General features: G+C 32.6%; 1 protein-coding gene across 1 annotated transcript in view; it reads right to left on the bottom strand.

The window, feature by feature from the left end:
* LOC148616871 (macrophage mannose receptor 1-like) overlaps positions 1-14,862 on the bottom strand; it is a 114,466-nt gene that overhangs the window by 3,595 nt on the left and 96,009 nt on the right. Inside the window, exons 39-44 of the mRNA XM_088584015.1 lie at positions 13,907-14,166; positions 12,690-12,849; positions 7,263-7,394; positions 6,699-6,824; positions 3,814-3,987; positions 233-382 (exon numbers count right to left, since the gene is read on the bottom strand). Coding sequence (XP_088440141.1) covers positions 233-382; positions 3,814-3,987; positions 6,699-6,824; positions 7,263-7,394; positions 12,690-12,849; positions 13,907-14,166 — 1,002 coding nt within the window. The remainder of the gene's footprint in view (positions 1-232; positions 383-3,813; positions 3,988-6,698; positions 6,825-7,262; positions 7,395-12,689; positions 12,850-13,906; positions 14,167-14,862) is intronic.

Genomic DNA, 14,862 nt, shown 5'->3' with positions numbered 1-14,862 from the left:
GGTGGACAGAACAGCATGAAAATTACTACCCGCAAAATTGATTTTTAACACTTTATAACACATATAGATTTTTAAAGCCGAGAAAATTGATACCCGCCTCTATGTTCATTTGACAGAATCTGCGAAAATTAGCAACACCAAAAATTAATATGTTTACAGTATTCCACTCATTGTGTGGGGTATATCAAATTATATTTGCCTGCCAGCTTTCATTTTATGTTTCATATCCTACCTTTTTCTTTTGATTTTAACTCCTCCTTTTTTTGATTCACCTCCCAGTCTTTTATTGTTGTTGTCATGGATGCAGAACTCTGTGTTTGATTTGTTGTTTCAACAGCAATAGTTGTGGTTGGCATTGTTGTCGATGGTGTTGTTGCTATAACTAAACAAGAAAATTGATGTGAAATGTGTGTCAACAATTTGAAGTAGAAAACAGCCAAAACTTCTGAACAGTAGTTCTAATATACTGTCAAGCCTGTCCTAAGTGTCAGTCTGTGTAAGAATCAAGCAGTGTTTGAAACATGTATGAAAAAAAACATACCATTATGAAAGAGTAATTTGGACTACTTATACCATCAGAATCAAGGGAAAACACAAGATTTTCCCATATCACTTTCGAAAATTTAGTTAAAAATTTTATTAAATAGCACTGAAAATTAACATTTTAAGGGCAGATAACTCTGTCAAAAACATCATTTTCTAACATTATGTTGTGCTTTATGAACAAATCCAGTGCTGCAAAAATCAAATAATGGTCTTTTCTTATAGAGAAATCAAGAAATCATTGAGTGAAATTATATTGTCGGAACAGTAGGGTTTTGACATGCATGTTTTTTACTTTTTCCCCTTTTGCCAGATTCTTACAGAGACTGGGACTAAAGCAAACTTAAAAGGAAAAGGAAATAGATGTGGTCTTTAGATACAGCTAGTCATTAGAATAGTATTGACTGTATAACATTAGGAACACTGAATCATAAGACTAACACATTGTTTTAGTTTGATCATATTTTGTTGAGTATCTTTTTTTGTTTGTTTGTTTTTTTTATTATTATTATTCGTCTGCAAGCCAGTAACGTGAAAGACAAACAGATTAAATGATCATCATTTCCTAAGCTTTGACATTAATAGATATTCACTAAGAAATTGTTGTAAAGTTCAAAGATCACCATATTGATTGATTGATTGATTGATTGATTATGGTTTTATGCACAGATGCATGTTTCATCCACTCCAGGCGTCGATTTCACAAAGTCGCAAGTGTGAAGTTAATCGTAAATTACGATGTCACAATGCAATTTTAGTTGGTGACGCCATTACTTTCAATCAACTTTACACTACGACTTTTTGTGAAATCGACGCCAGTACAAGGATGTAGACCAAAATTAATAACCCCTACTTTACACAACATTAACAACATACACATGTAAAGCCAATTAGATCAATAATTCTGACTTTGATACATCCAGTTACTTAACCTTTGTTCTAACTCAAATTTGCCATGTCATCATAATACATTGTCTATAGTTATCATCCACAAAAAGAGATCAACGAATCATCTTTTTCCTGTGCATTAAAAGTTATTCATAAGAAAGTGATTGGCTGTTCATAAAAAAGTGGTGGATCCAATCCAATAACCTAATCAGCTGATTGCTCCTCAGGGATTATTTACCAGTCATTAAACATTTCTTTACCTTTTCAGACAGCAATTAACACCTTTCGTCAGATTTATAACGCTTCTAATCAAAGAAATGCGACTGAAACACGAAATTAGGGGTTTGAATTAGGATTTTTCTAGATAATTTTGACAAAATCGGGTTTTGGGACAAATTTGACCTGAAAAATCATGTTAGTGGGACAAATGGTCAAACTTGTGAAAAACACACTTAAATCATGTAAGTTTGCAGGTAGTGACTCATAATGATATTGTCTGAATTTTCAAGTAGCTAATTCAAAATTGAGACAATAATTTGAAGCTTTTAATAATCAAAGTGCTGTTAGCACTGGAGGCTTTTGATCCTTGTGAAAATATAGTGCTTGAACCGATCCACGCAACGATTTGACGGATTGATGACCGTTGACTGATTGATCGCTGACAGATCGATGACCAATCTGATTGCAGTTTTGTTATGTAAAATGACGTAAGACCTGTTTTGAATAAAAGAAATGTGAAATTAAAGTATAAATTGATGTTTAAATCCATTACATTATATAAATATGTGTAAAATTGACAAAGAAAACAACAAAACTATAAAAATCATTGACCGCACTGTGGTCATGTGATGCGATCACCAGTTAAATGGATTGGTTTGACGGATCAATGACTGACCGAAAACTGATCGGTGATCAATGACCGATCGCAATTTTTGTTGCACGGATCAGTTCAGGTACTGTAGTAGCAGGCATACACAGTTAATTTAAAAGATCATTTGATGTAAAATAAATCTGTTATAACAAATTTGCATTTCCAATATAGAACTGTTTTTCTTTTCTTAAATGTTGAGACTGAACCTTTAAGTAGAACTTGAGCTAAGAATCATGCAAAATGTGAGTCATGGATGAAAAGCCTACATATTTTTACTTTTGATATTTTGTTAGAATTGCCATAGTAAACAGAAATAATTTTTCATATAACCCATGTTCTTGGGAGAAAAAAATTATATACAATGCACTGTAAGTTTAAAAATTAAGGAAGATAACTCTGTAAATGAACAATACAATAGAATCGATTGGATTTTCAATGTTGATTATCTCCTAAAAGCATGCAAATTTAAATCAATAATTACACATTTCATAGTATAGACCCTAAAACAACTTAATTACAAAAATAAAAATATGTAGCCTTTTTTGGGGTGTATCATATTTTTCAGATTTTGCATGATTCTTACAAAGACAGCTACTCAACTTTGATACAAAAAATGATATGATTGGTATATCAACAGTTAAACAATATCCAACTTCACACACATAATTACATGTACAAATTTTGCTTCATTACACATTTTTCACAAAATTTTAAACCGACACAAAAAATTACTTTCCAGTTGTATTAAAACTACAACTGTAATTGGACACAAATAAAATCAAATTAACCCAGTTAAATTTTCTAAAACAGACACTTTCTTCAATTAGAATTTACCTGTCAATTTTACTTGATAAAAATCACTGCTCCTTACTTCCTGTTCATCAATGAAATGAAGAAGAATTTGATTTCTAAGCACGTTAAATGGAACATGATGAACACATTTAATGTTTCTTGACACATTCTGCAAAACCTTAATTTCCTAAATGCTTTGTTTCGACTTAATATCTTTCATGGCCAAAAAAACGTCCATCTAATCTTAAAGTGATTTGAAGACTAGACCTTAGTTTCAGCAATGATAGAATATTACAAAGCAGAATAAATACCCCAAACATATTTATTGATTTTGGAAAAGATATTAATTGTCATTTGATATAAAAGGAATTACATATGGACTACATTGTAGTGTCCAAGTTCCCCTGATGAACTGGTGACACAAGATACTTCAAAAACCATCAAATCTAAAATTACAAAAACCAAGTGCAACATACCAATTGTAAATTATTGAACAAGTTACATGTGCAAATACTGTTCACATGAAATTTATGTGAATTGAGCTATACTTGAAATTTATATGAATTTTAATATGGAGCTATTGTGACATGAATTTCATGCGTAATTTGCTTAAAGTAGATGGTTTTTATGTGAACGGTGTCAAATTTCAGATGAAAACTGTGAAATTCAAATGAAAATGATGTGAAATAGGTTAGCCGGTGTATATATATTTCACCAACCTTGATCACCTCCACAAATAAAAGGTCGACTGTACGAAAAGCAGTTTATGTCATTCCAGGTACCATCTGGTCTCATTTCAACACATTCCTCTGACTGATCACGCCATGATGTTGATGGCTCTCCTGAGTTCCAATTATTAAAACTGTACGGTGTCTCGTCCACCCAGCTCCATGCTTAAGTACAACATTTTATAGAATAACAAAACATGTTTACAGTGTTAAATTTAGCAGTTAGGTGTTATGGCTAAGAATAAGACATATCTAAAGAAGAACCGACAAGAACTATACTATAGTTCTATGAGTGAGTTAATAGAAAACAGTCACATAAATTTCTGGCATCCCCAATTACATTAAAAAAATAATTTTGCTAGAAACGAAATGAAATCATTTAGTTATTCGAGACTCAGCTAACATATAACCACTTGCTTCAAGGTAAAACCTTGTAGCACAATTATCTCCCCTAAGGTTATTGCAATCATGATAGTCACAAGCATCCTTTTGAATATCTTTACATGATATCCAACTAACCTCATATAACATGTATAATAAAAAGTTTTTAAGACTTTAGAGACTTTTTAGGCAATGTTGTACTCATAAGCTCCGAATCTAAAATAGACATGATTTCTTTGGCACTCCAATTATTCTTTGATAAGGGTGCCACTGGGATTCTGTAAGTCCACCCTATTCATATATTTTGCTTTTACTTTGTAAGGAGTGTTGCCTTGATTATAATAAACAAGGACATAAAATAACAATATTCATCTATGCATTTATTCTACAAATAAGAAAAAAATTACAACAGGTGATAGGACAAGGGTGTTTTTGACTACCTAATCTATATAATTCATAATGTAAGCTTAATTGACTTGTCATATAATTATTTTTGTTTTTCCCCACCTTTTCACATCCATTGTATTTCCAAGCTGGGAAATGTAACCTATTCCAGAAGCATGTTCAATCACCTTATCTATAGGAAGTGAGCCCCAGAGCATGATTTATGGGTCTGAAGCTGGATTATCTCCCCTGACAAAATTGGAATAGTTGTATTAACAAAACTAGCATAGTTATTTTGGTCATTGACCTTAACCATAGTTTTAGAGGAAATTTTCCCATTAGTCATTTTTACCCAAAACCAGTCAGGCCAACAACTAAACTAGAGGCTCTAAAGAGCTTGAATCACTCACCAACTTGATAAGCACCATTCTATTTTTTGTAAAAGTGGCCATGTTTTTCAGGGATAAAAATTTTTAATGCTCATGCTTAGGAACAAAAATATCAACTTTCACTTTCAATGGTTTAAATGATATGCATGGGAAATTAACCACAGATAGATCTCATCATGCTGAACATTTTTTTCTTGTCAGAATGCACTAAACCTAATGGTGTTTGAGATATTTGCAAAAAAACTTCTGCCTGATCTCTACGTTCTTTTTTTTAATAATGACAGCCATGTTTTTTCCAACAGATAAAAAAATTCCTACATCAGTTCTAGGCAGAATACCTAAGAAACATTCATACAAACTTTGGTTCTTATTGGTCAAGTAGTGCCAAAAGAGAAGATTTTTTAAAATGATATTAAAAATAGAAAAAAAATGTTGGAAAAGGGCAATAAGGCCAACACAGCTTAACAGATTTAGGCAAAAATTTACCAACAGTTAGATTTCATCCTGCTGAACTCTTTTTACATCCATGTCAGAATGTTGCTACACCTAATGGTTTGGGAATTATATGAAAGAAAACAGCAGCCATGCTTTCAGACAGATAAAAAATCCTCATATCAGTTCTAGGCAGAATTCCCTAAGGAACATTCATACCAACTTTGGTTCTAGTTGGTCAAGTAGTGTCAGAGGAGAAAAAATTTGAAAAATTGTTAACGATGATGGAGATCAAGTGATGACAATAGCTCACATGGCACTTTGGGCAAGGTTAGCTAATAACAAGAGGCTCCCAGGAGCCTGAATCACTCACCTGATGGAATTTTGTTGTTCAAGGGCAATAAATTTAACAAGAAGTTGTCCAACAATTTTGACTCAAGACGACTTTGGTAGTACTTATCATAAAGGACATTTCAGCAATTGAAAGTTTTTGTTTTTTTGTTTGTTTTTTTTTACAGTTTTCAGCCAATGTCTTGAAAAGTATAATAGGTATATACTTTTCAAGATATTGGCTGAAAACTGTAAAAAAAAAAAAACAAACAAAAAAACAAAAAAACAAAAAATGCCATTTTTTCCCTTTCAAGGGCAATAACTCTTACTAGGAGTTGTCTGACAAATTTTATCCCTGAAGACTTCTGTAGTCCTAATAATAAGGATTATTTAAGCCATTGAAAGAATTTGGTTAAATGATCTTAATCATAAAAACACGATTAAATCCTGTAAGTTGGCAGGTATGGAATATTTGTACTACGTTTGGGTTCAGTTGATCAAGTAGTGTCAGAGGAGAAGATTTTAGATTTTTGAAAGAATAACATTAAATATAGCAAAAAATGTTGAAAAATGGCAATAACTCCAACATGGGTTAATGGATTAAAATGAAAATTTGACTGCAGATAGATCTCATCATGATGAACACTTTAACCTGATGTCAGAATTTAACTAAACCTAACAGTTTCGGAGATATATGCGAAAAACTACTGTCTGACCACTACAATCTATTTTTAATAACAGCGACCATGTTTTTTGACGGATCAAAAATCCCCACGTCAGTTCTATGCAGGATATGCCAAAAAACATTCATACCAAGTTAAGTTCCAATTGGTAGTGTCAGAGGAGAAGTGTTTTGAAAAACTGTTAAAGACAATGGATGCCAAGTGATGGAAATAGCTCACATGGCCTTTGCCAAGGTGAGCTAAAACAGGACACCATTTGTACCTTCTTCATACTTACAATAAACATTTTTATTTAGTTTGTTGAGACCAATCCAGATCTTAGGGTTCAGTCCTGCCAATTTATTAATCAACTTCAAAAGGAAGCTTATCTCTTCAACATTCTTCAGACTGGTCAAGGTGAGGCCTGATCATATATATATTATATATAAATAGTATCTGAATATCATTATGTACATGTAACAATTTTAAGAGCTTTACGAGTGGCAACAAGTATGTGATACAACCACCCACACTTCTTTGGTAATTAAAATCCAATAACTATGAATAAAAAAACATGAATCAAATAACAGAAAAAGAAGTATTTTTTCATCCTGGTGGGGTTATCTCTTTGACATTTTTACCATATCCATTCTTGATATAATTACATAGAAACATAGCAGTTATAGTCCTATTCTGAATATCAGAATTCTTTTTACTCTTTTTATGCAATTTAAACTTCATTAACAATCTAAGATGTTGCCAGTAAGACATAGACTAAAGCCTCTGTTTTTGTATAAGCTCATACTTATCTAAATACTTTAAAAAAAATTGAAATGTGACATTTCATGCCAGTGATGCTTACCTAACTTGAGACATTCATCCCTTGCAGCACTCCATGTCAGGGGGTTATGTAGGAAAGGATAAAAACAGCGATCATTATTGAGATAGCCATTCTCTTTGCAGGTCTTAGAATCACTTCTACTTGGTGGTTTCACTGAAAATATACTAAGATTGTACTTGTTTTTTTTTTTTTAGACAGGTACATTCCCTGAACCAATCTGCTCAACTATAAGACGGAGTGATGACATGCAATGATTGAATGATCGCTGACGGATCAATAATCAATCACAAATCTGACCGCAGGTTTGTTATGTAATTTGACAGATGACTAATTCAAGTAAATGTCAGAATTCAGAATGTAGTGCCGTATTAAACTTACTTAGAAATTATATTGATAATTCAACAATTTGTATTACATAAAATATAAAGCAAATTTAAAAGGAAAGTAAATGAATATAAATTTATATCATTTAGTAAATTTGGGTAAAAATAGAAAACCAAAACATTTAACCAATCTGTAAAATGTATCAAACATCAGTCATGTGATGTAAAATGTATCAAACATCAGTCGTGTGATGTAAAATGTATCCAACATCAGTCATGTGATGTAAAATGTATCAAACATCAGTCATGTGATGTAAAATGTAGTTTAACTATTCAATTTAACACATTGATTAATAATCACAATTGTAGATAAGTCAATCAGTTCAGGTACTGTATGATTTAAACAGTTTATGAGGTAGTTCATAGTGCTTTTGTTTTTAACAGATTATACTTACTTGCAATATAGCAAGTGACGCTCAGAGACCAGGGCCCTTCCTTAGCACCTGATGCCACTCGCAGTTTTTTGTGGGTGATCATAATGCTAGTGCTTTCATTTTTTGTGTGATGTCTTGTTTCCTTTATCTTCAGTTTTTATACATAATTGTTTTTTTTGTGTTTATTTTTTCGTAATTCTGTTGGCTACATTGTGTATGTAAATTGTCTTTTTTTCTTGTGCTCATGTTAAGACAATGTAATTCTGATGTATCTGAATTGTCCTATAAATGATGCTTCAGTATTTGTTCACTTATATTTACCAAGGAACAATAAATATGGTGAAATTAGCAAAATCAGATTTTTTTTTTTTTTCGAACAGCAGAAATCTGTTAAATAACAAAAGAAATGATCTTTTTAGAAATATTGGGTTTTTAGCAGCCCCTCTTCTTCACTGACTGAGAATTGTATGTTGAAGAAGTGCTCTTATTTATTGACTTAAAGTTAGTGAGATTTAATTTTTGCTTTTCCCAGGGGGTAATCAAGACACTTTGAAAAGGAGGGATGCCAGCTGGGGTTCCTCAGTAAAACGGTGTGTGTGCATGTATGTGTGTGATATCATTATTGAGATAGCCATTCCCTTTGCAGAATGAGACAGGTACATTCCCTGAACCAATCTGCTCAACTATATGACGGAGTGATGACATGCAATGATTGAATGATCGCTGACGGATCAATAATCAATCACAAATCTGACCGCAGGTTTGTTATGTAATTTGACAGATGACTAATTCAAGTAAATGTCAGAATTCAGAATGTAGTGCCATATTAAACTTACTTAGAAATTATATTGATAATTCAACAATTTGTATTACATAAAATATAAAGCAAATTTAAAAGGAAAGTAAATGAATATAAATTTATATCATTTAGTAAATTTGGGTAAAAATAGAAAACCAAAACATTTAACCAATCTGTAAAATGTATCAAACATCAGTCATGTGATGTAAAATGTATAAAACATCAGTCGTGTGATGTAAAATGTAGTTTAACTATTCAATTTAACACATTGATTAATAATCACAATTGTAGATAAGTCAATCAGTTCAGGTACTGTATGATTTAAACAGTTTATGAGGTAGTTCATAGTGCTTTTGTTTTTAACAGATTATACTTACTTGCAATATAGCAAGTGACCCTCAGAGACCAGGGCCCTTCCTTAGCACCTGATGCCACTTGCAGTCTTTTGTGGGTGATCATAATGCTAGTGCTTTCATTTTTTGTGTGATGTCTTGTTTCCTTTATCTTCAGTTTTTATACATAATTGTTTTTTTTTGTTTTTGTTTTTTCGTAATTCTGTTGGCTACATTGTGTATGTAAATTGTTTTTTTTTTCTTGTGCTCATGTTAAGACAATGTAATTCTGATGTATCTGAATTGTCCTATAAATGATGCTTCAGTATTTGTTCACTAATATTTACCAAGGAACAATAAATATGGTGAAATTAGCAAAATCAGATTATTTTTTTTTTTGAACAGCAGAAATCTGTTAAATAACAAAAGAAATGATCTTTTTAGAAATATTGGGTAGGTTTTTAGCAGCTCCTCTTCACTGACTGAGAATTGTATGTTGAAGAAGTGCTCTTATTTATTGACTTAAAGTAGTGAGATTTAATTTTTGCTTTTCCCAGGGGGTAATCAAGACACTTTGAAAAGGAGGGATGCCAGCTGGGGTTCCTCAGTAAAAAGGTGTGTGTGCATGTATGTGTGTGATAGGTCATTAATTACCAGTTTTGGTAAATTTTATACATGAAAATGATGTTTCCAATAACAAGAGGCTCCTGGAAAAGCCTGAATCCCTCACCTGACAAACCATGCCCTATTAAGTATGTAAGTAAAGGTATCATGCTTTGTTACCATGTTTAACAAAAAAATTGCTAAAAAAGAGCATCTACTTATGAATGCTGTAAGTTCAAGTAAGGCATTGTAAAATGTTGGAAATGCCTTTAAAGTGTTTTTAGAACCTCTGGAAAAAATTTGGGCAGGAGTCCCCCATGCCCAGTTATCCCACCAGATGTGAGAGGGCATTAGCCCACTATATATTTGCTGAAAAAAGAACATAAAAACAAGGCTATACAACATTTTCATCATCACTTCAACTCAGAAGACCATGTTTACTATGTAAACCAAATTGAAATTAAAGCAAGTGTACAAATTTAAGCAGGAAAATGTCAGCCATTTTTAAAATAGTTGTCCAAAACAAATTTTTGTTTTAACCATTCAACTTAAAATACCCTGTTACTGGTAAAAATGAAGGCAAATTCAGGCAGTCATCTTGAAAATGGTCACCTAACAAAAAATTTCAAGACTGTCAGTCAACTCAGAATATTAAGTAGCTGTCTTTGTAAGAATCATGCAAAATCTGAAAAATGTGATACACCCCAAAAAAGACTACATATTTTTATTTTCGTATTTAAGTTGTTTTATGGGTCTATATCATGAATATGTAATTATTTATTCCAATATGTCTGCTCTTTGGAGATAATCAACATTGAAAATCCATTAGATTCTGTTGTATTTGAGGGTCATTTACAGAGTTATCTCCCTTAATTTTGAACTCTACAGTGCATTCTATATATTTTTTATCTCCTAAGAACACAGGTTCAATAAAAAACAGAATGTTAATTTCTGTATACTGTGGCAATTCAAACAAAATATCAAAAATAAAAATATGTAGGCTTTTCACCCATGAATCACATTTTGCATGATTCTTAGCTGGAGTGCTACTTAAGTTGATCCTATGAGTAGCTTTCACCTTTCATTCTTCTATAGTTCTAAAAAAAGCAAAACAAGGATTATGACCTCAATGCTCTATTTTTAGTAATGACACGCATGTTTTTCAATGGATAAAAATTTCAAATGATCAGTTTGTGCTGAATACCCAAAGGAACAATTATGCCAACTTTAATAAAATTTTGTTGCATGGTTGCGGAGAAGAAGATTTCCAAAGTTGTACATGTGAAAAACCACCAAAAAAAAATCTGTCTAAGGGGCCACAACTCCTACATCAGGTGACAAATCATTTTGAACATTTTAACATGGGTCTGTCTTCTGATGGTGAACATTAATAACAATGTCAGATAGTATTTTGACCCCAATGTTCTATTTTTAGTGACAGCAGCCATGTTTTATAACATTTCAAAAATTTTAAACAATCAGTTTGTGCAGGATACTCTTTGGAACAACCATGCTAAGTTTCGTTCCAATTTTTTTGAAACAAGAGTTTCCCAAGAGCCTAAATTGCTCACCTTATTAAATTTTATCTTTCAAGGGCAATAAATTTATCAAGGTGTTGTCCAACAATTTTGACTCAAAAAAGACTTTGGAAGTACTTATCATAAGGATCATTTCAGCAACTGAAAGTTTCTTTCTGTCATAGTTTTTAAATTATTGGCTGAAAACAAAAAAAAATCTTTTATCAACTTTCAAGGGCAGTAACTCTTACAAGGAGTTGTCTGAAAACTTTGATCACTTGGAGACTTTTCTTGCCCTCTTAACGAGGATCATTTCAGCAATTGAGAGACTTTGGATAAACCTAAGGGTTTGGAGATATATGTGAAAAATTAGTCTGACCTCTATGTTCTATTTTTAGTAATGGCACCATGTATTTTGATGAATCAAAAATCCCAACATCAGTTCTAAGCAGGATACCCCAAGGAACAATCATACCGTTTGGTTCCAGCTGGTCAAGTAGTTTCTGAGAAGAAGATTTTTTTGAGAAATAACAGTGAAAATAACAAAAAACATGAAAAGGGCAGTAACTCCAACATGGCTTATCAGATTAACACAAAAATTTGACCACAGATAGATCTCATCACACTGAACACTTTCACCCAACATATTTTTGGCTAAAGCTAATGGTTTTGAAGATATTTGTGAAAAAATACTTTCTGAACCTACTTTTGGTAATGACAGCCATGTTTTTTGATGGATCAGAAATCACTAAATTAGTTCTATGCAGGATACCCAAAGGAACATTCATACTAAGTTTGGTTACAATTGATCCATTAGTCAGAGGAGAAGAATTTTGAAATGTTGTTAACAACAACGACAGACGACAAGTGATGGCAATAGCTGACATGGCCTTTAGCAAGGTGAGCTAAAAAGTGGTCCCCTTGACTTTTATCTGTTAAAATCAATTCCTTACAAGATTTGATTGCTACTAGTTTGAAAATAAGTGGTCCAAAAATGGAGACTACATCCTGGCAACAAGCCTAAATCACTGACCTTTTTACAAAGTCCCCCTAAAAATGGTGGTAATCCTTAAAAGATTTCTGTGGAAATCCATCCCTTCCACCTTTATTGCTGCAAACTGTTCACCAAAGTTGAAAGAAAATCTGTCAAAAAGTAAGGGCTATCCAGATGACTAGAAGTTATGATGACTGTATGACAAGTCAAACACATAACCCCACATCAAACCCCTCAACTTTGTTGTCATAATCTTCCTTGTATATTTGTATATTATGCTTAAACTTTCTGCAAAATTTACTCAAAATCCACTGAGCAGATTAGGAAGAGGTTTAAACAGAAGAATGACTGGATAAGGATATTCCTAGGTGACCTCAAACTCTCTTTGCCATGGAATTAAAAAATATAATCCACTCTTACTGTTTTGCCATAATCATAACACTAACCTGCTTCAATTTTACAAACAAATGGCAGTTCAGTTTGACAGTCCTGATCATTCCAAAAGCTTCTTCCCATGCTAATACAAGGTTTGTTAGGTAAATTGTCTGGATCAAACTTGGCATACATAAGTGGCCATCCATTACTCCATTGATATGTTATGCCATCCTAGAATGAGGAATCAATTAGATCATTATGTATGTACTGTCATCCACTAATTTCTTAGAATACTCCTTTTGTCTTTAAGCTGGAAACAAATGGCGATTTGTTCTAAAACATATCCCTAATTACTTATACAAAAGCTAGTTGATAGATATCATAAGGTGAAAGTGTAATCAAGGGAACCAAGGTTATAGTGGTAATCAAAAGAATGTAATCCAGGGACAAAGACCAGACATGGAAAACAGACATACACAACAAAGAACATAAAGTAACTAAAATCATACATACAAAGTAACAAAAGCAAATGAGCAACTTGGACTCCACTAAAAACTGGGAGCATGGACCAGGTGCACCGGTAGGGTAAGCGTCCTCTGCTTTTGGATAGGTACTAGGAAAACTTGTCAGCAAAGCTTACTTGGTGATCCCCCCTCCCCTCCCCTCCATAGAAGCCATGTAGAAAACCCCACAAGTCAGTCAGATGGAAGAACAAAATAAACAATGGCACCATGCGATAAAGGATGTGTGATTGTTTAATTGTATTCCATTCAGTGGTTTGAGAGGAGTTAGAATTGGGGATAGACGGACAAGCAGACAGCAAAACATTGTACAAGGATATGTAAATCCTGCATTTTAAGGGAAGAACAAAATCATTGAACAAATGCCTTAATCTTAAATTTGGAATATGGAATAAAGCATAGGTCAAAATGTCAATTGGATGTGACATGCAGTTGCAAGAAAAAGTACAACAAAAAATTGTCATTAGTTATAAAGGCTTTGAAATTTGCACAGAGTTGGTGAACAAAATTAACTATGCAAAGTGAATGATACTGGTTATATATTTTTTGAGTAACAGATTACAGAAAATGGATACACCCTGAGTGTGATGGACAGGCAGGTGGACTGAGCCAAGAGCCATGTCCAGCTTTTTCAATGTTGGTGAAGCAAGCAAAAATATCAAATTTGGAGCTGATGCAAGTATCAAGAACAAATTTTCAAAACTATAAAAATATAAACAAGATCATATAAAATTTTGTCATGATTTACTAATATGGCAGAACTATACCTTAGAATCTAGAGAGCTCAGTCCTATCCAAATTGATGATGTTGTTTTGTTGTAAGTCAAATACTTAATAAAACTGTGTTCTGGAATGCTTCGTATTGATGCTAAATCACCACCTTCCTGTAAGCAAGTCAGACGAGATGCATTCCAAGTTTTTGAAGTTTCCACAAATTTAAAGCATGTGAAATCAGTTGATGAGTATTGATACTTAGTATAACCAGGAACACAGCCATCATTGTCAGCCTCTATAGGAAGGTGTGGATCTGAAGACATAAATAAAAAAACTATCATACTGTTTAATCCAACAATAGACACTAGAAAATCATCTACTTGTATTTCATTAGCAGTCTTTGTAAGAATCATGCAAATTCTGTAATATGTGAACCACCCCAAAAAAAGACAACATATTATAATTCTTTCTTAATAAGTTGCTCGTGGGTTTATATGATGAAATGTATACCAGTAATTACTCATCTCAATCTGACTGGTTTGAGATAATTCACACTGAAAATTCAATAGTTCCTATTGTATTTCAGGGTCATTTGCAGAATCAATTTCTTAATTTTGAATTCTACAATATATTCTATACAATTCTATCTCTAAGACCAAAGGTTATATGAAAAGCCACATGTTCATTTCTGTCAACCATAAAATTTCAGTCAAATTCTTTAACATCTTTGCAAACGCAAACACATGAAGTTAATTAATCTATTACAATAACTACATTTAAACTAAGTAAAGCATCAGCACAAAATATTTACATGAACACAATATTCAATAATACAAAACAAAAAACATAATTTGGCAATCTGGGGCTACTCCAAGAAAACAAACTTATTTCAGAAATTAGTATTTGGGGGAGCCCAGCAGATACATGAAAGATGTAAAAAATGAAAATACATGTGAACTCAAAAATGAAAGAAAACAAAAGTACCTGGGGGAGCCCAGCAGATACTGTA

This window comes from Perna viridis, chromosome 5 (genome assembly GCF_037379345.1).
Source record: "Perna viridis isolate PV_CMFRI_1.1 ecotype Kerala chromosome 5, ASM3737934v1, whole genome shotgun sequence".
Lineage (NCBI taxonomy): Eukaryota > Metazoa > Mollusca > Bivalvia > Mytilida > Mytilidae > Perna > Perna viridis.
Note: the sequence above shows the minus strand (reverse complement) of the source record. Positions and strands in the feature narration are given on the sequence as shown.